The sequence below is a fragment of the Suncus etruscus genome, chromosome X (genome assembly GCF_024139225.1).
Source record: "Suncus etruscus isolate mSunEtr1 chromosome X, mSunEtr1.pri.cur, whole genome shotgun sequence".
NCBI classification, from domain to species: domain Eukaryota; kingdom Metazoa; phylum Chordata; class Mammalia; order Eulipotyphla; family Soricidae; genus Suncus; species Suncus etruscus.
The window spans coordinates 130,012,080-130,037,030 of record NC_064868.1 but is presented as its reverse complement, the minus strand read 5'-3'; the positions used below and the strand labels follow the sequence as shown (position 1 = coordinate 130,037,030).

At 37.7% G+C, this 24,951-nt stretch overlaps 1 protein-coding gene and 1 non-coding gene across 2 annotated transcripts in view; one reads left to right on the top strand and one right to left on the bottom strand.

Moving 5' to 3' along the window:
- COL4A5 (collagen type IV alpha 5 chain) overlaps positions 1-24,951 on the top strand; it is a 154,362-nt gene that overhangs the window by 42,418 nt on the left and 86,993 nt on the right. Inside the window, exons 26-33 of the mRNA XM_049767039.1 lie at positions 12,180-12,272; positions 12,361-12,465; positions 13,664-13,761; positions 15,771-15,921; positions 17,696-17,809; positions 20,905-21,072; positions 22,013-22,102; positions 22,692-22,841. Coding sequence (XP_049622996.1) covers positions 12,180-12,272; positions 12,361-12,465; positions 13,664-13,761; positions 15,771-15,921; positions 17,696-17,809; positions 20,905-21,072; positions 22,013-22,102; positions 22,692-22,841 — 969 coding nt within the window. The remainder of the gene's footprint in view (positions 1-12,179; positions 12,273-12,360; positions 12,466-13,663; positions 13,762-15,770; positions 15,922-17,695; positions 17,810-20,904; positions 21,073-22,012; positions 22,103-22,691; positions 22,842-24,951) is intronic.
- On the bottom strand, positions 13,279-13,382 carry LOC126000395 (U6 spliceosomal RNA). The gene has a single exon (XR_007492728.1). It is a non-coding gene; the product is annotated as a U6 spliceosomal RNA (small nuclear RNA).

Below are 24,951 nucleotides of genomic sequence, written 5' to 3'. Positions count from 1 at the left end.
AAAAGTGGAGAGAGGGGGCAACTTTATCTTGTGCTAGATCTTAGAGAAAAGGCTTTTATTTTTCCCATTGTTTATAATATTTGCTTTGAGCTTGTGGTAAATGGTGTTGATTATATTGAGAAAATTCTGGTAAATGGTGTTGACTATATTGAGAAAAGTTTCTTCCATATTGTGGAGAGTTTTTATCATGAATTGATGTTGAAATTCATCAAATGCTTTCTCTGGATACATTGATATGATCATATTATTTTCATATTTCCTTTTCTTGATGTGGTTCATTGTGTTGGTTTATTTGCATATGTTAAGCCATCTTGCATATCTGGAATGAATCCTACTTGGAAATGGTGTATGACTTTTATAGTGAGATGTTGGATCCTATTTGCTAGGATGTTGAGGATCTTTGCTTCTGTTATCAAGGATATTGGTCTGTAGTTCTCTTTTTTTGTGGCATCTCTTTATCCTTTTGGTGCCAGGGTGATGTTAGCTTCATAGAAACTATTTCAAAGTCTTTCAGTTTCTTCAGTTTCCTGGAAGTGCCTGAAAAGGATGTGCAATAGGTTCTCTCTAAAGATTTGAAAGAATTGGCTAATAAATCCAATTGAGCCTGAGCTTTGTTTTTGGGAAGCATTTTGATTACCATTTCAATTTCCCCAATAGTGATATGCCAAATTTTCTTGGTTCAACATTGAGAGGTTAAAAGATCCCAAGAATTTATCCATTTATTCCAAATTCTCTAGTTCTGTGCATAGAGTTACCCAAAGTAATCTCTGATTACCCTTTGAATTTCTGCCATATTTGAAGTAACCTCTCCCTTTACATTTTTAATTTGATTTATTAAGTTTCTCTGTTTTTGTGAGACTTTCTTGTGGTTTATCAATCTTGTTTTTTGTTTTTGTTTCTTGGGCCACACCCATTTGATGCTTAGGGGTTACTCTTGCTAAGCAATCAGAAATTGCCCCTGGCTTGGGGGGATCATATGGGATGCCAGGGGATCGAACCACAGTCCTTCCTTGGCTAGTGCTTGCAAGGCAGACACCTTACCTCTAGCGCCACCTCTCTGGCCCCATCAATCTTGTTAACTTAAAAAAAACACTCTTGCTTTCATTGATCTTTTGAATTGTTTTTTGGGTTTCCAGTTCATTAATTTCTGCTCTGAGCTTTGTTGTTTCCTTTAGTCTGCCTGTTTTTAAGCTTGCCATTAAGTTATTTATGTTGGCTTTTCCTTCCTGAATGAATGTTTATTAAGCTATAGATTTCCTTCATAATAGTGATTTTTCTGTGTCCCACAAAATCTGATAATTCATGACATTATTCTCATTTGTTTCTAGGAATACTTTGTTTTACTCTTTGATTTAGTCTTTAATCCACTGGCTTTCAGAAGTGAGCTACTTAATTTCTAAGTGTTTAAGTTCTTTTGTTTGTAACTTACTTTTTAATTCAGTTCAATATGATTTGAGAAGGTATTTGATAAAAATTTCTATCCTCTATATTTTTTTATTTTAAACAACTTTATTACATACATGATTGTGTTTGGGTTGCAGTCATGTAAAGAACACCACCCATCACCAGTGCAACATGCCCATCACCAATGTCCCACCAATGTCCCTCCTCCCCACCCAACCCTCACCTGTACTCTAGACAGGCTTTCTATTTCCCTCATACATTCTCATTATTAGCATAGTTCAAAACGTAGTTATTTCTCTAACTAAACTCATCCCTGTTTGTGGTGAGCTTCATGAGGTGGGCTGTAACTTCCAGCTCTTTTCTCTTTTGTGTCTGAAAGTTATTATTGCAAGAATGTCTTACATTTTTCTTAAATCCCATAGATGAGTGAGACCATTCTGTGTCTTTCTTTCTCTCTCTCTCTGACTTATTTCACTCAGCATAATAGATTCCGTGTACATCCATGTATAGGAAAATTTCATGACTTCATCTCTCCTGACAGCTACGTAGTATTCCATTGTGTATATGTACAACAGTTTCTTTAGCCATTCTTCTGTTGAAGGGTATCTTGGCTGTTTCCAGAGTCTTGTACAGTAAATAGTACTGCAATGAATATAGGTGTAAGGAAGGGATTTTTGTATTGTATTTTTGTGTTCCTAGGGTATATTCCTAGAAGTGGTATAGCTGGGTCATATAGGAGCTCGATTTCCAGTTTTTGGAGGAATCTCCTTATTGCTTTCCATAAAGGTTGAACTAGACAGTATTCCCACCAGAAGTGGATAAGAGTTTCTTTCTCTCCACATCCCCGCCAAAACTGCTTGTTCTCATTCTTTGTGATGTGTGCCAATCTCTGGGCTGTGAGGTGGTACCTCATAGTTGTTTAGATTTGCATCTCCCTGATGATTAGTAATGTGGAGCATTTTTTCATGTGCTTGTGGCCATTTGTATTTCTTCTTTCTCAAAGTGTCTGTCCATTTCTTCTCTCCATTTTTGATGGGATTAGATGTTATTTTCTTGTAAAGTTCTGTCAGTGCCTTGTATATTTTGGAGATTAGCCCCTTGTCTGATGGGTATTGGGTGAATAATTTCTCACACTCAGTGGGGGGCTCTTGTATCCTGGGTGCTATTTCTTTTGAGGTGCAGAAGCTTCTCAGTTTAATATATTCCCATCTGTTAATTTTTGCTTTCACTTGCTTGGAAAGTGCAGTTTCCTCTTTGAAGATGCCTTTAGTCTCAATGTCCTGGAGTGTTTTACCTACACGTTGTTCTATATATCTTATGGTTTCATGTCTGATATTGAGGTCTTTCATCCATTTGGATTTAACCTTCATACATGATGTTAGCTGGGGGTCTAAGTTCAATTTTTTTGCAAGTGGCTAGCCAGTAGTGCCAACACCACTTGTTGAAGAGGCTATCTTTGCACCATTTAGGATTTCTTGCTCCTTTATCAAAAATTAGGTGATTGTATGTCTGGGGAACATTCTCTGAGGATTCAGGCCTATTCCACTGATCTGAGGGCCTGTCTTTATTCCAATACCATGCTGCTTTGATAACTATTGCTTTGTAGTACAGTTTAAAATTGGGGAAAGTAATGCCTCCCATATTCTTTTTCCCAATGATTGCTTTAGCTATTCTAGGATGTTTACTGTTCGAAATGAATTTCAAGAGTTCCTGATGTAATTCTTTGAAGAATGTCATGGGTATCTTTAGAGGGATCGCATTAAATCTGTAAAATGCTTTGGGGGAGTATTGCCATTTTAATGATGTTAATCCTGCCACTCCATGAGCAGGGTATGTGCTTCCATTTCCACGTGTCCTCTCTTATTTCTTGGAGCAGAGTTTTATAGTTTTCTTTGTATAGTTCCTTCACATTTTTAGTCAAGTTGATTCCAAGATATTTGAGTTTGTGTGGCACTATTGTGAATGGGGTTGTTTTCTTAATGTCCATGTCTTCCTTATTACTATTGGTGTATAGAAAGGCCATTGATTTTTGTGTGTTAATTTTGTAGCCTGCCACCTTGCTATATGAGTCTATTGTTTCTAGAAGCTTTTTGGTAGAGACTTAGGGTCTTCTAGGTAGAGTATCATGTCATCTGCAAACAGCGAGAGCTTGACGTCTTCCTTTCCTATCTGGATTCCTTTGATATCTTTTTCTTCCCTAATCGCTATAGCAAGTATTTCCAGTGCTATGTGAATTGGAGTGGTGAGAGAGGAGAGCCTTGTCTTGTGCCAGAATTTAGAGGAAAGGCTTTCAGTTTTTCTACATTGAGGACAATATTTGCTTCTCCTTTGTGGTAGATGGCCTTAACTATATTGAGAAAGGTTCCTTCCATTCCCATCTTGCTGAGAGTTTTGATCAAGAATGGGTGTTGGACCTTATCAAATGCTTTCTCTGCATCTATTGATATGGTCATGTGATTTTTATTTTTCTTCTTGATGTTGTGTATTATGTTGATAGATTTACGGATGTTATACCATCCTTGCATACCTGGGATGAAATATACTTGATCATAGTGGATAATCTTCTTAATGAGGCACTGAATCCTATTTGCCAGGATTGTGTTGAGGATCTTTGCATCTGCATTCATCAGCGATATTGGTCTGTAATTTTCTTTTTTCGTAGCATCTCTGTCTGGTTTAGTTATCAAGGTGATGTTGGCTTCATAAAAGCTATTTGGAAGTGTTTCTGTTTGTTCAATTTCATGAAATAGTCTTCTCAGGATTGGTAGTATTTCCTCTTGGAAAGTTTGAAAGAATTCAGTAGTGAATCCATCTGGGCCTGGGGTTTTGTTTTTGGGCAGACACTTGATTACCGTTTTAATTTCATGAATAGTGATGGGGGAGTTTAGATATGCTACATCCTCTTCCTTCAACTGAGGAAGACTATATGAGTCCAAGAATTTATCCATTTCTTTTAGGTTCTCATTTTTAGTGGCGTAGATTTTCTCAAAGTAGTTCCTGATTACCCTTTGAATCTCTACCATATCAGTAGTGATCTCTCCTTTTTCATTCCAAATACGAGTTATCCTTTCTCTCTCTTTCTTTGTTAGTTTTGCCAGTGGTCTATAATCTTGTTTATATTTTCAAAGAACCAACTTCTGCTTTTATTGATTTTTTAGATTTTTTTTTGGGTTTCTACTTCATTGATTTCTGCTCTCAGCTTTGTTATTTCCTTCTGTCTCCCTATTTTTGGGTCCTTTTTTTGAGCACTTTCTAGTTCTATGAGCTGTGTCATTAAGCTACTCAGGTAAGCCCCTTCTTCCTTCCTGATATGTGCTTGCAAAGCTATAAATTTTCCTCTCAGTAATGCTTTTGCTGTGTCCCATAAGTTCTGATAGTTTGTGTCTTTATTATCATTTGTTTCTAGGAACCTTTTGATTTCCTCCTTGATTTCATCTCGGACCCACTGGTTATTCAGTATGAGGCTGTTTAACTTCCAGGTGTTAAAGTTTTTGTTCTGTGTTCCTTTGGAATTCGCAAATAATTTCAGAGCCTTGTGGTCAGCGAAGGTAGCCTGCAATATTTCTATCCTCTTGATGTTATGGATGTATGTTTTATGTGCCAGCATGTAATCTATCCTGGAGAATGTCCCATGTACATTGGAGAAGAATATGTATCCAGGTTTCTGGGGATGGAGTGTCCTATATCCATCCACTAGGCCTCTTTCTTCCATTTCTCTCCTCAAGTCTAGTATATTCTTGTTGAGTTTCAGTCTGGTTGACCTATCCAGTGTTGACAAAGCCGTGTTGAGGTCCCCCACAATCATTGTGTTGTTATTGATATTATTTTTCAGATTTGTCAACAGTTGTATTAAATATTTTTCTGGCCCCTCATTCGGTACATATATGTTTAGGAGAGTTATTTCTTCCTGGTCTACATACCCCTTGATTAATATAAAATGTCCATCTTTGTCCCTTACAACCTTCCTGAGTATAAAGTTTGCATTATCTGATATTAGTATGGCCACTCCAGCTTTTTTATGGGTGTTGTTTGCTTGGATGATTTACCTCCAGCCTTTTATTTTGAGTCTATATTTGTTCTGACTGTTCATTCAGATTCGTTTCTTGTAAGCAACAGAAGGTTGGATTGAGTTTTTTGATCCATTTAGCCACTCTATTTCTCTTAACTGGTACATTTAGTCCATTGACATTGAGAGAAAGAATTGTCCTGGGATTTAATGGCATCTTTATATTGAAATTTGGTGTGTCTTTTGTTCAGTCTTGTCTTACAGTAGGTCTTTCAGTTTTTCTCTTAAGACTGGTTTTGAGTCTGTAAAGTTTCTGAGCTGTTGATTGTCTGTGAAACCATGCATTGTTCCCTCAAACCTGAAAGTGAGTTTTGCTGGGTGCTGTATTCTAGGTGAAGCATTTATTTCATTGAGTTTTCTCACTATGTCCCACCACTGCCTTCTGACCTTGAGTGTTTCTAGTGACAGGTCTGCTGTAAATCTCAAGAATGCTCCCTTGAATGTAATTTCCCTTTTCGATCTTGCTGCTTTCAGAATTCTGTCTCTATCTGTGAGATTTGTTATTGTGACTAGGATGTGTCTTGGGGTATTTTTTCTGGGGTCTCTTTTGGTTGGTACTCTTCGAGCATGCAGGATTTGATCACATATATTCTTTTTTTTTTTCTTCTCCTGGCAGGCTCAGGGGACCATATGGGATCCCAGGATCACATATATTTTTTAGCTCTGGAAGTTTCTCTTTAATGATGTTCTTGACTGTTGATTCTTCCTGGAAATTTTCTTCCTGGGTCTCTGGGACTCCAATGATTCTTAAGTTGTTTCTGTTGAGATTATCATAAACTTCTATTTTCATCTGTTCCCATTCTTTGACTAATTTTTCCATTGTCAGTTCATTTGCTTTAAGTTTTTTTTGCAGTCTCTCCCGCCGTATGGAATTGTTATTTATCTCTTCTTCACAGCACCAATTCTATTCTCAGCTTCTGTTACCCTATCCCAGAGCTTATCCATTTTGTCATTCACTTTGTTTACTGAGTTTTTTCAGGCCTGTTAGTTGACATGTTATTTCAGTTTGGAATTTTGTGATTTCTGTCTTCATATTTCTTGGTTCTTGTTAGTGTTTTGTTCAACTCGATCCATGGTTTATTTGAGTTCTTTGAGCATCTTCCATATTGCTTGTCTAAAGTTCTTATCTGAGAGGTTGATTAGTTGGTTGGTCATTATCTGGTCATCAGAACTGTAATCTTCATTCTCTATGTCTGATGCTGGCCTGCGTTGTTTCCCCATTGTCACACTTGTATTGTGGGTTTTTCTACGTGTTGTGGTGGTATTCATTGGCTAAATGATGTAGGCAGCCACACTCCTCTGGCTCCACCCTTTCTGGGTGGGTCGACTTGCCTCCAAGGGATGGGAGTCCTCCGTGGGTGAAGCCTCTCACAGGATCAAATCTTAGGCCTGAGCACACAGCAGAGAAGACAGTCCAGAGTGAAATGCTGGGTTTCAGTGATCCAGCACATTTCTTAGTGTGATTTTTTTCTTCTTGTTGCAATGGTGTTCTTTTCTTAGAAAGAGTTTCCATTCTTTGAGTAATTTTTCCATTGTTTGAACATTTGCTTTAAGGCTTTTTTATAATTTCTTCTGCTGTATGGAATTGTTATTCATCTCATCTTCCAGTGTAGTAATTCTATCCTCAGCTGCTATTAACCTGTTGGGAAGCTCAGCCATGTTTTACTTCAATTCACTACTGAATTTTTCAGACCTATTATTTGAGCTGAAATTTTAGTTTGGAGTTTTCTGATTTTCCCCCTCCCCAGTTTTCTGATTTCTATCTTCATATTCTCAATTCTTATTAGTGTTCTCCTCTATACTTTCTTTGAGTTCTTTGAACATCTTCCATTTTGCGACTCTAAACTCCTTCTCTGAGAGACTGACTAGTTGGTTGGTCATGTTCAAGTCATCAGAGTTGCCATCGTTATTCTCTATGTCTGGCCCTGGCCTGCGTTGTTTCCCCATTGTCACACTTGTATTGTGGGTTTTTCTACGTGTTGTGGCTGTATTCATTGGCTAAATGATGTGCACGGCCGAAAAGCAAAGTGGATTGGCCGCGCTCCTCTGGCTCCTCCCTTTCTGGATGTTTAAACTCATCTCCAGGGAAGGCTCCAGGGAAGGTGAGTTGTCAGCAGATGAGCCACACACAGGATGAAATCAGGCCGAATATGCAGCACAGCACAGAAGACAGGCAGATAGGGGTGCTGGCATCTGAGTTCCAGCAGAGTTCAGCGGCTTCCCCTTTCTGGGCATTGAAACTCACCTCCAGGAAGGCTCCAGGGAAGGCGAGCCGTCCGCAGATGAGCCACACACAGGATGAAATCAGGCCAAAAATGCAGCACAGCACAGAAGACAGGTAGATAGGTGTGCTGGCCGGGGTTCCTGTTCTATAAGAGGTGCATGGCTGCGGAGTGAAGCTCCACAGCCTTGCCTTTTTTTTCTGTCCTCTTCCTGTACAGTTAGTTTTAAGTCTGTAAAGTTTCTTAGCTGTTGTTTATCCATGAAGCTGCATATCCTACCTTCAAACTTGAATTCTGGCTTGGTGAAGTATCTTTGGCAAAGCATTCATTTTCTTGAGTTTTGTCATTATATCCACCATTGCCTTCAGGCCTTGAGAGTTGTTTGCTATAAATTTGCTGTGAATCAGATAGCTACAATTTCCTATACGATTTCCATGTTTGATCATGCTGCTTTCAGTATTTTTATTCTTTTCTGTGATATTCATCGTTATTATTTGTATGTGCCTTGGGGTACTTTTTTTGTATCTCTTTTATGTGGTACACTTCAGGCATTCAGAATTTGGTTGCATGCACTCTTTAGTTCTGGGAATTTCTCTGTAAAGATGTCCTTGACAGTTGATTCTTTATCAGGGTTTTTCTCCTGAATCTCTGGGACCCCAATGATTCTTATGGTGTTTTAGTGAGTTTATCCCAGAGTTCTATTGTCATCTGTTTGCTTTCTTTTAGGATTTTTTTCCAGCCTCCTCTTTTGTGTGGTGGTGGTATACAACTCATCTTCTACATCACTGTTTCTGTCCTCTGTGACTTTTACTCTGTGGGTCAGAACTTTCCAGTGAGGTTTTCATTTCACCTACCATGTTCTTCAGCGCTGATATTTCTGTTTGAAATTTTCTCTTTTCTCTTTTCTACTCTCATATTCTCTGAGTCTTCTGGGCTGTAGTTTCATTTCTTTTTTATTTATGTATTTATGTAGTTATTTATTTATTTATTTATTTTTATTTTTGGTGTTTGGGTCACACCTGGCTGCGCTCAGGGGTTACTCCTGGCTCTGTGCTCATAAATCGCTCCTGGCAGGCTCAGGGGACCAAATGCGATGTTGGGATGCAAACCACGATCCTTCTGCATGCAAGGCAAATGCCTTACCTCCATGCTATCTCTCCGGCAGTTTCATCATTTCTTTTAGTTCTTTAAACATCTATAACATTTCCTCTTTAAAGTCCTGATCAGAGCTGTTATGTAGGTGGCAGGTGTTCGTTGGATCTTTAGAACTAGCACCTTCATTCACAGGGTGTTGTGGGGTTCTGTGTAGTTTTTCCATTGTGATCTTTTTTGTATGGTACTGTTACTAAGTATTGTGTTACAGCTCCTTTACTGGAAGAAATGTGCAGCAGTGGACAGAAACGGAGTGGGTGCAGTCTTGGGGATCACATACTATACCTCAGTTGGATTCAAATTGGGTTCTTTTTTCCCCAAAGCTCCACATACAACTGATAGGCAGGTGCATTTGGGTTCACATAGCAGAGGTTTGATTCCAGCTGGCGATTTTTAATCCTATTTCTGACCACTGCTTACAGTTACCTCTGCTGGTCTCACATACCTCAGCTGGATTCAACCTGTTTCCACCCCAAACTCTGTTTACAGCCAGCATGCAGTTGTGTCTGGGTTTACATAACAGAGTTCCGATTCCAGCTGGCACTTTTTAATCCAGTCTCTACCCACTGCTTACAGCTGCTCCTGCTGGTCTCACCTACCTCAACTGGATTCAAACTGCTCTCCACTATTGTTAATGGACTGTTGTTACTGTACTCTCTATCCCTTATTTGATTGTCTGCAGTTTCATTGTTGTGGTCAACTATGGTCTTCTTTTGGAGGTTGGGAGTGTTGTTTGAGCAATACCTGGCAATGTTCAGGACTTCTGTCTATATACTCAGGAATCACAATTGATCGTACTCTGGGGACCATGTACAGTGCTGGGGATAAAACCTAGGTCAGTTAATATGTAAGCAAGATAACTTAACCGGGGTATGCAAATGTTTAATGCAATTTTTTGTGATTTTTTTCTTACTAATACAATTTTTTATTGGAAATATTCAGTAAGCAAATAATCGCAAATACTTTGCACCTAGCATAGACATCATTTTTGCTGCTCCTGCCCGCTGTCCCTTGCATTATCAGAGGCCTAAGGGAGAGAAGGGAGAGAAGTTTATTACAGAATTAGATTTTGTCATACCTTCATCATGACTTCATCAAAGCCCGCAGTGAAGAGAAAGATTGATGACGAGCACAGACAATTTCAGGAAAAGTGGGAGATGCAGTATTTCTTTGCTGAACACAGGGGCATCCCCACATGTCTTATTTGCTCAGAGAAAGTTGCAGTGCACAAGGAATACAACTTAAAACGCCATTATTCAACTAAACATGCTGAGGAATGTGCAAAATATCAAATAAATGAGAGAGCCAAGCGGGTTGCCAGTCTTAAAGCATGTATAATGAGGCAACAAGATTTCTTTAAGAAAGAAACCAAAGAGAATGTTGCATCAGTCGAAGATAGTTACATGGTTAGTGAGATGATTGCTAAGGCAGGGAAAGCATTTACAGAAGGAGAGTTTGTTAAAAAATGCATGTTACAGGCCACAAGTAGTATCTTTTCGGAAAAGAAAGGTCAGTTTAACAAAATTAGCCTTTCTGCCAACACTGACAGAGCACATTTCTGACATGTCAAGTGACATTTATCATCAACTGTGTGAGAATGCTAAATGTTTTGATGCAGTCTCAGTTGCTCTTGACGAGGGCACAGATATAACAGACACTGTGGAGCTCACAATTTATGTCCAAGGTGTTGATTGCAATTTTGAATTGACAGAGGAGCTGCTCACAATAATTCCAATGCATGGCCAGACCACCGCTAATGAGATATTTCGGCATCTGTGTGATGCCATTGAGAATGCAAGTTTGCCATGGAAGAAGTTTGTTGGAATAATAACTGATGGAGCACCATCGATGACAGGGAGGAAAAATGGACTGGTGGCACTCGTTCAAAAAAACTTGAAGAGGAGGGTGTAGAGAAGGCTATTGCTCTTCACTACATTGTCCATCAGCGGGCCCTTTGCAGTAAATGCCTGCTGTGTGACAATGTGATGTCTGTTGTTGTGAAATGCATCAACCAAATCAAATCCAGGGGCTTAAAGCACAGGAGGTTCCATGCTTTTTTAGAGGAAATGGAGTCAGAATATGGAGATGTGCTCTATTTCACCGAGGTACATTGGCTCAGCAGGGAAGATGTCCTGAAAAGATTTTTTGAGTTGACAGAATTGAAAGCCTTAATGGAGAAGAATGGGAATGCTGTTTCTGAGTTGAGTGATCACAAATGGCTCATGGACTTAGCTTTTCTTTTTGACATCACACATAAGCTGAATGTACTAAACAAGATGTTACAAGGCCCAGGGCAACTTATCAGTGCTGCCTATGACAACGTGAGAGCATTCTCCACAAAACTTGTGTTATGGAAATCCCAGCTCTCTCAGACAAACCGTTGCCATTTCCCAGCATGCAAGGAACTTGTGGATGCAGGCATACCATTCAGTGGTGAGAAATATGTTGATGCTATTTTTAAGCTAGAGAAGGAATTTGATCACAGATTTGCAGACTCCAAAAAGCACTTTCCAAATTTTTGTGGACCCCTTTTCCTTTGATGTGCAAGATGCCCCTCCTGTACTTCGAATGGAGCTCATTGACCAGCAATGCAACTCTGATCTCAAAGCCAAGTTCAGGGAGATTAGTGGAAAAGCAGACATGCATGGGCAATTTTTGAAAGAATTGCCCCCCAGCTTCCCTGAGCTTTCCCGAATGTTCAAGTGCCCCATGTGCCTTTTGGGGAGCACATATTTGTGTGAAAAGTTATTCTCCACATTGAACTTCAATAAGTCAAAGTACAGGTCTAGACTTAATGATGATCATCTTCAAGCCATACTGAGGGTCTCAACTGCTTCCTCTCTAAAGCCAAATGTGGTGGTTCAGATTTGTGAAAAGTTCTGTCAAGTCTCTGGCAGCAAGGAATAGGAAAAATAAGCCATGTTCAGAAGAACTGTTCATGATCTTCACTCAATGTTCTATTCATGTTCAGAAGAAATCATTAAAACTGTTAATAATGACGTTTGAGGACTTTTTTTTGGTGAAATCTCTTATGCGGCCCTGCTTCACCCCGACTTTGCCTCCTGCGGCCCCCAGATAAATTGAGTTTGAGACCCCTGGTCTACTTCTTGTTGTAATTGAACCTTTCAAAACTTTAAAGCAATGGCATCTTTCTGTTGGGTATTATCCTTAAATATATAATGTGATATATTATGGTATATTTTTATTAATTTATTCTCAAGGTTGATCACAAATTCTTTTTGCTTTTAATTACATAAGATATTTAATTTAATTTTTGAAATAAACCTCTAGTCATGTCATGCATATCAATCACTATAGTTTCCTTTGTTTCTTAGGTCCTAGGGGTGATCCAGGTCAGACTGTAACCCTGCCAGGGAAACCTGGCCTACCTGGTAACTCAGGCAGAGATGGTGAAGTAGGTCTTCCAGGTATGTGGTGAAATTATTTAATCACATCTTCAACCCTTACTGGCTTCCTTCTCTGAATGCTTCCTTTTAAATAACTATCCTTTTATAGGTGAACCAGGACAGCCAGGCAAACCCGGCTTGCCAGGAATACCTGGCAGCAAAGGAGAACCAGGTATGCCTGGAATTGGACATCCTGGACCTCCTGGTCCCAAAGGTATGTAGGACGGGGCAGTAGGAAGAGTAGGTTAACTGATTAATATTGATATAGTAAATTCAATAATCAAAACATACTAATTATGTTTTCACTATGTACCATAAAATATAAATAAAATTACATTGTATATGTTGTACAATTTTTGACTATCTAAAATATTTCACATAAAATGTCTAATTCATAGTTATGGAAAAATTATGTTAACCTTTAAAAATCACAATGCTGGGGCCATAAAAATAGTACAATGGATAGGGTACTTCTCTTGCACACAGGTTTGATTTCCAAAATCCTGAATGTTCCCTTGAGCACCACGAGGAGTAGCCCCTGAATATTACTGGGTATGATCAAGGAAAATCAAAATATTTTTTGAATTCACAAGACCATTTATTGTCTTTCAATTTTCTTATTATATTCTCTGGGTTTAGAATTCTTTCAGTCACACAATAAACATTCAGTACATGGTTATTATATGATTGAGTTGTAGATCACATATATCCAAGAAATATTTTTCCTAAATTTTATTTTCAGGGTTTACTGAAAATATTTAGAAATAATACTTCAATTTTTTTAATTCTTTGCAGAATTTATTCTTATCAAACAAGAGTATGTATTGAGCTGAAATGAAATTTTAAATATGCCCTTACTCATTTAAACTGAAATTTTTTCAAAAGTGTCAGATTTAATTTTCTGTGTATGTATAAGATCTGGAATTGTTTTTAGCTCATTTCCAGAATTCTATGGTAGGTGTTTATCACCTATATTCAATTGTAAGCAGAAGAAAATGTTCTACATTTTTGTGGGTAATTAATTTTTTTAAATATGGAACGCTTCACAAATTTGCGTGTTATCCTTGCGAAGGGGCCAATCTAATCTCTGTACCATTCCCATTTTAGTATATGTGCTGCTGAAGCGAGCACTGGGTAATTAATTTTCATGTGCCATTCTGTTTTACTATATAAATACCCCAATTTTTATTGAGATGAGCATATAAGTTAAATACATAAGCCCTCTGTGAAAATGATGGCATAATTAGGTGATTGAGGGCAAATTTCAGGGATCTATAAAGACTGGCCCTAACAATGTCACCGTAGTTTAATATCTTAATATACTTTAGTACTTGGACATGATACCAATGTGAGCCTGGGTATCTTTCATAGACTTTCTTCTTTTGGAGATTTAAAAATAACATATTTTACAGGTTTTCCTGGAATTCCAGGACCTCCAGGAGCACCTGGGATACCTGGAAGAAGTGGTCTAGAAGGTCCTCCTGGGCTACCGGGCTTCCCAGGACCAAAGGTCTAGGGCATTTTAATTTATTATTTCCTATATTTCTTTTATGTTCTTTATCCCTAATCTATATTTTGATTTAGATATTATTCCAAGTCGCTGCTATAGTAGATAAAATAAAACCGATAATATATTTCCATTCAATGTTTAATAGAAAATTATTTTAATGCTCTCAGAAGCAAAATTCCTAACTCTTTTAGAGTGAATGATTATGGAATGAGAGGAAAATAAAGATAAGAAAGTATAATAATTCGCTTCTCTGAGTCACTCAATACTATTTCTGTTCATTTAATCTATGTCTAAGCTTGTGAGCTATTTATTGGAAATATTGAATATTGGATCTAGAGTTTTCTTCTTTGTTTCCTTCTCTCCCAGTCCCATCCTATATACCGAAAGCAAAGTGTTGCTATCAACTTAATAATATTGATAACAGTAATACTAATAGAATAACAGTAACAGTTATACCCTGTTTGATTTACTTTTTATTATTTTATTCTATCTTAGCTAACTTTAACATTTTGTTCAGCTTCAGAAAATTACTGTGATATGGTATATAATTATTTTGATCCTGATTTTTATTTATTTAATTTATTTAAACTTTCTATGTTTCATAATTATACTTTTTATGGGAAGAACCATTAATCATGTTTTCAGGGGGGCCGGAGAGATAGCATGAAGGTAAGGCGTTTGCCTTGCGTGCAGAAGGTCGGTGGTTTGAATCCCGGCATCCTATATGATTCCCTGAGCCTGCCAGGAGCAATTTCTGTGCATAGAGCCAAAAGTAACCCCTGAACGCTGCCGGGTGTGACCCAACCCCCCCCCAAATCTCAGGGCTCCTGAGAAACCACTTTCATATTTCAGTTTTATCCTGAATTGTTTCAAATGAACACAGAATTAAAAGGAGTAATGTAGTAAATGTTCATATACTCATCAACCAGATTACAAATCAAGATATCTCAGTTGCTTTACCTAGTCTTACTTTTGCTGAGGTATTTTAATCCAGATCTCAAAGTCCTGTCCTTTCACCTGTAAATATTTAAAAATTCATCCTAAGTAAATTGATGTTTTAAACAAAAAAATACAAGTTAACTAGTTATCATTTTTTTTCTTTTTGGTTTTTGCACTACACCCATTGGTGCTCGGGTTATTCCTGGCTCTCTGCTCAGAAATAATTTCTGGCTTGGGGGACCATATGGGATGCTGCAGATCGAACCTATGCTCATCTTGGGTCAGCCCCATGCAAGCCAAATGCCCTACTGCTGTGCTGTCGTTCTGGCCCTATCATGGTTCTAATCTATAATCTCAATTTTTACTTGGACATACATATTATTCTTGAATTGCCAGAGCTCTCAAGTGACATACAGGGATCTAGAATCATTCCGAACAATTCTGTCAGTGAAGTCAAGATGAATGTTAGGTGCCTGCTCCATCCCAGCAGTGCTCGAGACCAACCAGGGTCATCGTGGCATTGGTAATACTTAGGGAGCCATGTAATGTTAGAATCAAATTTGGATTAGGCACAAAGAAGGGATGTTGCCAGATTTCCGCAGTTCAAAGGTAGATTCATAATTTTATTTTGGGGGGTTTTGAACTACACCAGGCAATGCCTGGGTATTTTTCCTGGCTCTATGCTCAGGAGTTACTCCTGGTTATGCTCAGGGACCATATCTGTGCTGGAGATGGAGCCCAGGTTGGCTGCATGCTAGGCAAGCACCTTACCCACTATACTATCCTTCCAGGCCCAAATTCTTCTTTAGTCTCAGGATCTCATTTTTTTCTTTTAAAAGCAGTCCGACTTACTGAATTTGTTTTACTAAACCACTTTCTATCTTGCAGTTTTTCTTTCCTCACAACATAGCAGTTATTTTTCATTTAATTATCTTTCCCCTTCCCAACTAGAAAAAAAAGTAGTACCTTATGTTTTATCCTTTAACTACTCTATTGGTAAAATAATCACTAAATAAAAATCAAGAAAGTCATGAGAGCTTTTCTTGCCTTTTTTTATGTTTATGTTCAAGGGTGAGCCAGGATTTGCTTTACCTGGACCTCCAGGACCTTCAGGACTCCCAGGCATCAGAGGAGCAGTTGGTCCAAAAGGAGATCATGGTTTCCCAGGCTCTCCAGGTCCTCCAGGACAAACTGGCTTGGATGGGCTGCCTGGACCTAAAGGTATGGGAGACTATTGTAGTCCTCAACTTGTTCTTAACTTATTGAAATCAAATATATTTGGAAAGTTTATGAGTTATAAATCCAGTTAACTGGAAGGTCTGTGCATTTGTGCTGCCACTCAGTGGTTTGTTGTTGTTGTTGTTGTTGTTGTTGATTTTCATTACATCAGCAATGTTTAGGATTTACTTCTGACTCAGAAGTCACTTCTGGCAACGCTGCTTGGTATCAAACCCAGGTTAGCTGTGTGCAAGGCAAGCACCTTTCCTAATATACTATCTCTCTGACCCAATTTGTCACTATATTTTTAACTCCCTTGAATTTTGTGTTTTATTTCATTGGCTAGATAATACAATCATATTTTTATAAAAGTAAATCTAAAAGGTATTTATTTGAAAAAATTTGGGGGTCTTCCAAGTGGTACTCAGTGGTATCAAGACCATGTTCCAAATTCTTGGTCAATGTAGCTGTACAGTTGAATGATAGAACCTAAAGATGTAGAGTAGCTCAGGCCCTCTTGTGTCAGATACACCACGACCACCCAGAGATGCTTTGAGGTGGTGCTTTGAGAGATTGAACTGGGGTCAGATGCATACAAGGCATGTGCCCTGAAGTCTTCCTACCCCATGGCCATTCCACTGTGCCACCCATTTCTCATATATTTCTTCAGAAATACTTGTTTATCTTTCTAGTATTTGTTTACAGAAATACAAACAAGCAAATATTTACATTTATTTTCTTTCTCAAAAGATTTATCAGTGTCTTTGCCTGTATTTTATTTTATGCTTAGAGATCACTTTTTATCAATATATTTAAAATAATTTTATATTATTTACTTGCTTGGTTGTACCATAGTTTACCAGTTTCATCTTACTAGCTTGAACTATTACCATCTTTTCCTATTAGAAATAATGACTTAGTGAATAATCTTACATGTATGTTTTCTCGTGTGCGAAGGTAGAAATATGTCTGTTCTCAATTAAGGTAAATGTATCTCTAGATAGTATCATTTTTTTTGGTTTTTCAGCCAAATCTTCTTACTCTCAAGGGTTACTCCTGGCTATGTGCTCAGAAATCGCTCCTGGCTTGGGGGACCATATGGGACTCCGGGGATCAAACCATGTTGGTTCTGGGTCTGCTGCATGCAAGGCAAATGCCCTACAGCTGCACCATCACTCCGGCCCATGTATCTATTTTTATACAACTTGATTTCACTCAAAACAAAGATTGTCTTACATGTCTCAAGCTCAAACTTGGGCAGGACTGGCTCAGGATAGCCTGAGTTTTATCTGTCCTTACTCTTATCCTTACTCCCCCACCTGAGGATTGCCTCTGTACTCGATAAAAATGGTAGTTATGGCAGGCAGCTCTCTCATGATATACGGTAGAAGATTGCCAAACTACCCGTGTTTCACCCGCAGCCTGGTTTGGATTATTTTGTGCAACAACCCTGCTTCAGACCCATATTTGGAAATACATTGTGTGGATTTATTTACAATATGCCATGGGCTCAAGTTCATAAATAGGAAGATGCTTAAGATTTTCTACTTTTTTTAAAGAAGATAATTTGGAGCATTCTGACTATATTTTCCTCAATGTACTATATAATTTTCAGTCTGAATTGAATTTTGTGTATCTATATCTACATAAGATATAGATCCAGTTTTAATTTATTATGATTATTTCTCTAGTTTTCCCAGCTACACGTGTTGAAGAAGCTGTATTTATTCTATTTCATGATGTTCTCAACTCTTTAATTGAACTATATTTCTTAAAGGTGCCATTGGAGAAAAAGGACGCCCTGGACCAATAGGACTTCCCGGACTGCCAGGAACAGGTGCTCAGGGACCACCAGGCCTACCAGGGACTCCTGGACTAACAGGGCGACCTGGTAAGATTAAAATAAATGTGAGGTAGTCATAATTGTAACTAAATACCCCAAAGCTTCTGGTACTCATTCTTTCACACCTAAACATTAATATACCTTTGTATAATTTCTTGACCTTTGAAAACTATAGTTAAGGCTTTGCAAAAAACATCTTAAAACACTTTTTAAGCCTTATAATTTCCTTTTTTCTTTTACAAAGCCCCTTTCTTTTTTATTTTTATTGTGGTCAAAGTGAATTACAATTATTTCACAGAAATAATTAAGGCATATAGTGACAATGAGTGAGGAGCATTCCCACCACGAGTGTTGTGTTCCCTCCGCCCCTGTTCCCAGCATGTATCTCATGCCTCCCTCCTTTACCCCCCATAATGCTAGTGTAACTGTTCCCCACTTGTACAGCTTGTTGTAAATTGGATATCGATTCTGTTGTCATTGACTATAGGTTTGGTGTTCAAGTCTGATCATTTTTTATTTCCACTGAAAGTTCATTCGACTGTCTGGTCTTGGTACCATCCATTTTACTCCCTCAAATTGAGAGACTGAACAAGAGGATTCCAGTAATGTGGTTCTGTTGGAGATATACGAACAGATAAGGGAGAAGAAAAACAAAAACAAAAGCAAAAGGAGAAAAAGAAAAAGAAAAAGCCAAAGAAAAGGGAACTAGGAGGAGTCCGTCTAGGTGTTATAAATTTCCCTTTAGGAGGAGAAAGGGGAAAACAAGAAGAAAAGGGTAACAAAACAAAGCAAAACAAACAAAAACAAGAAAAAACAATAGGGCAGTAATAATAAAAGTACAAAAAGACAAACAAAAAACAGAACAAAACAGAACAAAGATAAAAAACTAAAAATCAACCCCAAACCAGCAACTACTTATAAAGGTTTCTTCTTTTAATATATTTTTTCTAAAGGCTCAGTAATTGTTGGGGAAATTAGAACGAGAATTCCCTTGGCCTAAGAGATACAGGGTTTCTCCACCCTGAAAGTATGTTGTATCATCTTGCTTTCATAAAAATTTCCTTTGAACTCAACAGTAAAATGACATGTTATCATTGAATATTGCTTTGAAGTAATGAACTTGCTCAAATTAGTCAGTTATGGAATATTCCCATTTGATAGATGAAGACCAATAACACTGATTCACTATATTATATAGAAGATAGATATTTTAATGGGAATTTATAACATGATTTATGTAATTATTTTTCATAAATATGTTATTTTTAAATCACCTTGTTTTTAGAGTACTTTAGTATTAAGGCAGAAATGTACTAAGCTTACATAACTTTTAAATTAATATGTTTATTTAGACACCTTGATTACAAACATGATTGTAGTTGGGTTTCAGTCATGTAAAGAACACCCCCTTCACCAGTGCAACATTCCCATCACCAATGTCCCAACCTCCTCCCCCCCCCATCCCTGCCTGTACTCTAGAAGCTTACATAATTTTAAATGCCATATTTTTCCTTTGTTTATATTTTGGGACACATGCAGCACAACTCAGGGCATAGTTCTGACTCTGAGATAAGGGATAACTCCTGGTGGGGTTTGGGGGCACCTCAAAGAAGTCTTCAATGATAGAATGCCAAATGGTAAGGGCTAAGCATCAAATCTGAATAAATAGGACTACATCAAACTAAAAAGGTCTATATGGCAAAAGAAACAGAGGGTAAAATTAGAAGATAGCTAACTAAATGGGAGAAAAATTTTGCACTCAACTAAAAGGTTTGATATCTAGGATATAGAGTACTCATAAAGTTACCACAAAACCTAAAAACCCCATAAAAATGGGGAGATGAAATGTATAGAGACTTCTCTGAGGAAGACCAACAGATGGCCAACAGAGACATGAAAAAATGCTCATTATCATTTATCATTAGGAAAATCCAAATTAAGACAGTTATATATCATCTTAGACCAGTAAAGATGTCACATATCAAAAATAATGGGAACAATCTCTGAGGATGTGGTGGAAAAGGAACTCTCATCCACTACTGGTGGAAGTGCTGCCTGGTCCTACCCCTATGGAAAACAGTATTGAAGGTTCTCATTAAACTCAAAATTGAGGTTCCATATAACCAGCAATCTGTCTTTTACATATCTATCCCTAGGACAGAAAAACATTCATCCAAAGGATGCATGCACAGCGCTGTTCATTGCAGCAATCAGTACAATAGTTAAGAATTGAAATCAACCTAGATGTCCAACAACAAACAAATAGACCATGAAGATGTGGTACATATAGACAATGGAATACTACATAGCTGTAAGGAATGATGCCATCATGCAATTTGCAGCACCATGGATGATAAAATGGAAAATATTATGTTAAATGGAAGAAGCCAAAAGAAGAAGCGTAAATACAGTATATCACTTACATGTGTTATTTAGCATAACTCCATGAAGAAGTGCAGTGGTCCAAATGAGAGTTGTCCCAAACACCTTTGGTTCCAGAGTATAGCAAGGAGAAGGAAAGAAACTTAGTGGAGGCAAAGAAACACAAATATGAAAGAATGAGGGTCAAGGTCCAAGCTGTCTCAAGTGCATTAGAAGTGTGAAGAAAAAGGACAGAAGTAAATATACAAACTAAAGTCAACAACAATGGACTCAAGAGACCCTAACTATAACAATCTAAACTTTGATGGGACCTGTCCCACTGGAAGGCTTGGGGGGTGCAAAAGGTGGGGTTGGAATATCCTCTTGGAATAGGGTAGAGGGAGGTTGACATTGATTGTGGGATTGGTCCTGATTCATTTTATGTCTGAAAGCCAACTAGGAAGGACTTTACAGAACACCGTGGTTTCAATTAAATTAAATTTTAAAAAGTTAAGTACCTTTTATTGTAACTTAGAATTATACTTCAGGAATGTTTTTTAAAGATTGGTATTTCACCATTGTAGTTTTTGTACCTTCTTTGAAACATATTCTTGAAAGTCCCAAATTACGGTAGTTGGTTCTTTTTCTGTGCATGATGCAAAAGTATCTCTAGCTCATTGTTCCCATTTGTCAAATACAGAATTCTCTCCTTTTATTGTTAGAAAAATAAGCAGATACATTTCTTAAAACTTTTAACTTCTGTCACTGTTGTTATTAACTAGGCTCGAAAGGAATACCAGGAATGAAAGGGGATTCGGGGCCCCCGGGCTTTGATGTTCCAGGACTCCCTGGTGAGAGAGGCCGTCCAGGGATCCCTGGCAAACCTGGTCCTCTTGGATCTCCAGGGTCACCGGGGCTCCCCGGCAAAGCAGGTGCCTCTGGTTTTCCAGGTAATATATTTAATATATTTAAAGTTTTGTTTGGTTCTGGATTCAGGGCATTTATAAAATAAGGCTTTGGTACATTTTTTCTTATACTTTTCTGGTTAACAGTGCATGTGACGGAAAACGGTTAAGTGTCCTTATTTGTAGAGAATTATTTTTTCAATTTGCATCACACTTTTCTTCTCATGCTGGGTATTAAATTTATACTGTACATGAGCATGGATGATATCTGCCATTTAGCTTACCCCTGCTTTGTCTGAAATTTTCACTATGTGTTTCTGTAATGTAAATCATCACATCATTTGAATACGTAATTTTGCTTACCTAAAATATCTTTAATAAAATATCAAAGGACTACTTGGTAAGGTTATTTGTGTTTTATGTCTGATTCACATGGTACTACTGTAGTTGAGGGAGAAGGGTCTGCATCTAAGATGCTCTGACTCCTGCATGTTGCCATCTTCACATTATACCTCATCCAGATTTCCTCTTCACATGACTTCAGGTCATCACATGACTTCAGGTCTTCTTATACTGGAAATATCAGTATAGTTTTTCTTCTTTCTGAGTAACTGACTCCCAATAGAAATAATACCAAACAAAAAGAAGTATTTCAAGAAACTGAAAGATTTGTTATGAAAACTGAAAGCTTTGAATTGCAGTGTTTTTTTTTTTCAAGAGCAAAGCATAGGTGCAGTAGATGGTAATGGGAAAATGACTTTACAGGAGTAGAACTGGAAATTGTATTTCTCAGGGGGTGAAGGATGTAAGGAGAATAATCATTGGTGATTAAATTTGCTTACAAAATGTATAACTATTGAAAAGTATCAAATATTTTGCTTTCCCTCCAACTTTCAATGTTTTTCCAGTTGAAAGATTAAAACAGGCTTTATCTTTCCAAAGTAAAGGAAAGGAAAACTAAATTATTTATTGATATTCTTAAAAGGTACCAAAGGTGAAATGGGTGTCATGGGACCTCCAGGTCCACCAGGACCTTTGGGAATTCCAGGAAGGAGTGGCATTCCTGGTCTTAAAGGTAATATGACATTTTTTGGCATCTATAAAAGAAAATTAAGCATTACTTTATGCCAATACAGAATAATTATTACTGTTTTCTCTGTGGCATAGCATTTAAGTATTGCTTTCAATTTGGTGATATGTTTTGTTTCATATGTATACCCAGTGACATGATAATTTTACCTCAAAATGATACAATTTTGGGGATTGAATTTTTTTTTTTTTGTTTTTGGGCCACACCCGGCAGTGCTCAGTGGTTACTCCTGGTTGTCTGCTCAGAAATAGCTCCTGGCAGGCACGGGGGACCATATGGAACACCGGGATTCGAACCAACCACCTTTGGTCCTGGATCGGCTGCTTGCAAGGCAAACACCGCTGTGCTATCTCTCCGGGCCCTGGGGATTGAATTTTGACATTTATGTTCTATAATTATCAGAGAATCCCAGAAGAAATTATTTATTTGTTTTAACATAAAATATATGTCATTACAAGTAATTTATTGATAAGGTATATTAATGCTGGATGCTTATTAAGTAACCTAAAAATGGAACTTACAAATAATCTGTATGTATTAGTCATGGATCTCTTACAACATGTGCTGGTTTTAGGTAATGATGGCTTTCCAGGTGAGCCAGGACTCCCTGGCCCTGCAGGAGAAAAAGGAAATAAAGGAGAGCCTGGCCTTCCAGGTCCTCCTGGACCAATAGATCCAAACCTGCTAGACTCTAAACCAGAGAAGGGGGACCCCGGGTTACCCGGTGAGTGAATTTATTTTTTGTGAATATGTTTTTTTGCATATCTGAAGATCATTTTCATACTATGAACACTTTTATAATACAGGATTAATCAAAAAAGATGATATGGAAAATTTGGGGAAAGATTTTAAATGATTTGTACTGCTCACTAATTAACATTTAAATATTGATTTTGTAGTTTAATGTTTTAAGAATTTCTTTTTTAAGGATTATTCAAGTATCATGGTTATAAACATGTTCTTAATTGGGTTTCAGCCATAAAATATACACCCTTTTCACCAGTGCAACCTTCCTGCCACCAATGTCCCCCATTTCCCTCCTCCTCCATTCACTGCCTGTCTTTAAGACAGAAATTGTATTACTCTTGCTATCATTGCCATGGTAGTTGTTAGTGTAGTTATTTCTCTAAATGCACTAACCACTTTTTGTGCTAAGCTTCATGTCATGGACTGGTCCTTCCTGCTCTCATCTCTATTATCTTTGGATATTATTCCTATATTACCTTTTATTTGTCTTAAAGCCCAGAAGTGAGTGAGACTATTCTGTGTTTATCTCTCTCCCTCTGACTTATTTCACTTAGCATAATAGTCTCTATATTCATCAATGTAAAGGCAAATTTTATGACTTCATTTTTTCCAACAGCTGCATAGTATTTCACTGTGTAGATGTACCACCATTTCTTTAACCACTCACCTGTTATTGAGCATCTGTGTTGTTTTCAGATTTTAGCTATTGTAAATAACATTATTATGAATATGAGTGCAAAAGGGATTATTGTATTTTTTGGTGGTCTTAAGGTATGTTTGTAGGAGTGGTATTGCTGGATCATATGAGAATTCAATGTCCACTTATTTTTTTAATGTCCATTTTTTTAAGGAATATCCTTTTGTATTCCAAAACGTCTGGACTATATGGTATTCCCACCAGCAGTGAATGAGAGTTCCTTCCTCCCCACACCAATACCAGCAGTGACTGTTCTTATTCTTTGTGATGTGTGCCATTCTCTGTGGCATGAGATGATATCTCATTGTTGATTTGATTTGTATCTCCCTGATTATTAGTAATGTTGAGCATTTTTTATGTACCTTATGACCATCTGTATTTCATCTTTGAGGAATGTCTGTTCATTTCTTCTTTTTTTTTTTAGTTTTTGGTTTTTGGGTCACACCCGGTGGTGCTCAGGGGTACTCCTGGCTGTCTGCTCAGAAATAACTCCTGGCAGGCACGGGGGACCATATGGGACACCGGGATTCGAACCAACCACCTTAGGTTCTGGATCGGGTGCTTGCCTTGCAAGCTATCTTGCAAGCTGTGCTATCTCTCCGGGCCCGTCTGTTCATTTCTTCTCCCCATTTTTGATGGCCTTAGATATTTTTCTTGTTAAGTTCTTTTATTACTTTGTACACCTTAGATATCCTTAGATACACCTTAGAATCCTCTTTTTTGCTGGATATTGGGTGAATAATTTCTCCCATTCCGTGGGTGACCTTTTTACCCTGGTTTGCTATTTCCTTTGAAGTGCAGAAGCTTCTCGGCTTAATATAGTCTCATTTGTTTATTTTTGTTTCCACTTGTTTGGACAGCGGTGTTTCCTTCTTGAAGATGCCTTTAGTCTCAATGTCATGGAGTGTTTTCTCTATGTTTTCGTCTACATACATTTTTATTATTTTTTTATTTTTAATTATGAGAACAAAGATGCAAAGAAAGAGGACAAGGTAAAGTTACAGTAGAAGGACAATCACCCATAAACAGAATTCTCAGAAGTCCCCTTGCTGATATCTTAACTTTGAACTTTCAGCCAAAGAACATTAAGAAAAATAAAACAGAACCCATGTACAATTACTTCTATATACATTTTTAAAGCACAATATTTACTAAAAGTTCATAGTTGGGTTTCAGTCATAGAATGTGCATTGACCTTCACTAGTGCAACTTTCTTCCACCAATGTCCCATATTTCCCTTCCAGCCCCACTCCAGCCTGTCTCTATCTCAGGCATTCTGCTTCTCTCTCTCACTCTTTCCTTTCTGACATTGTGATCTGCACTACTGTCAATTGGGGGTGCTATGCATATCCCTTTATACCCTTTCAGCACCCAGTTCTTGTCCAGAGTA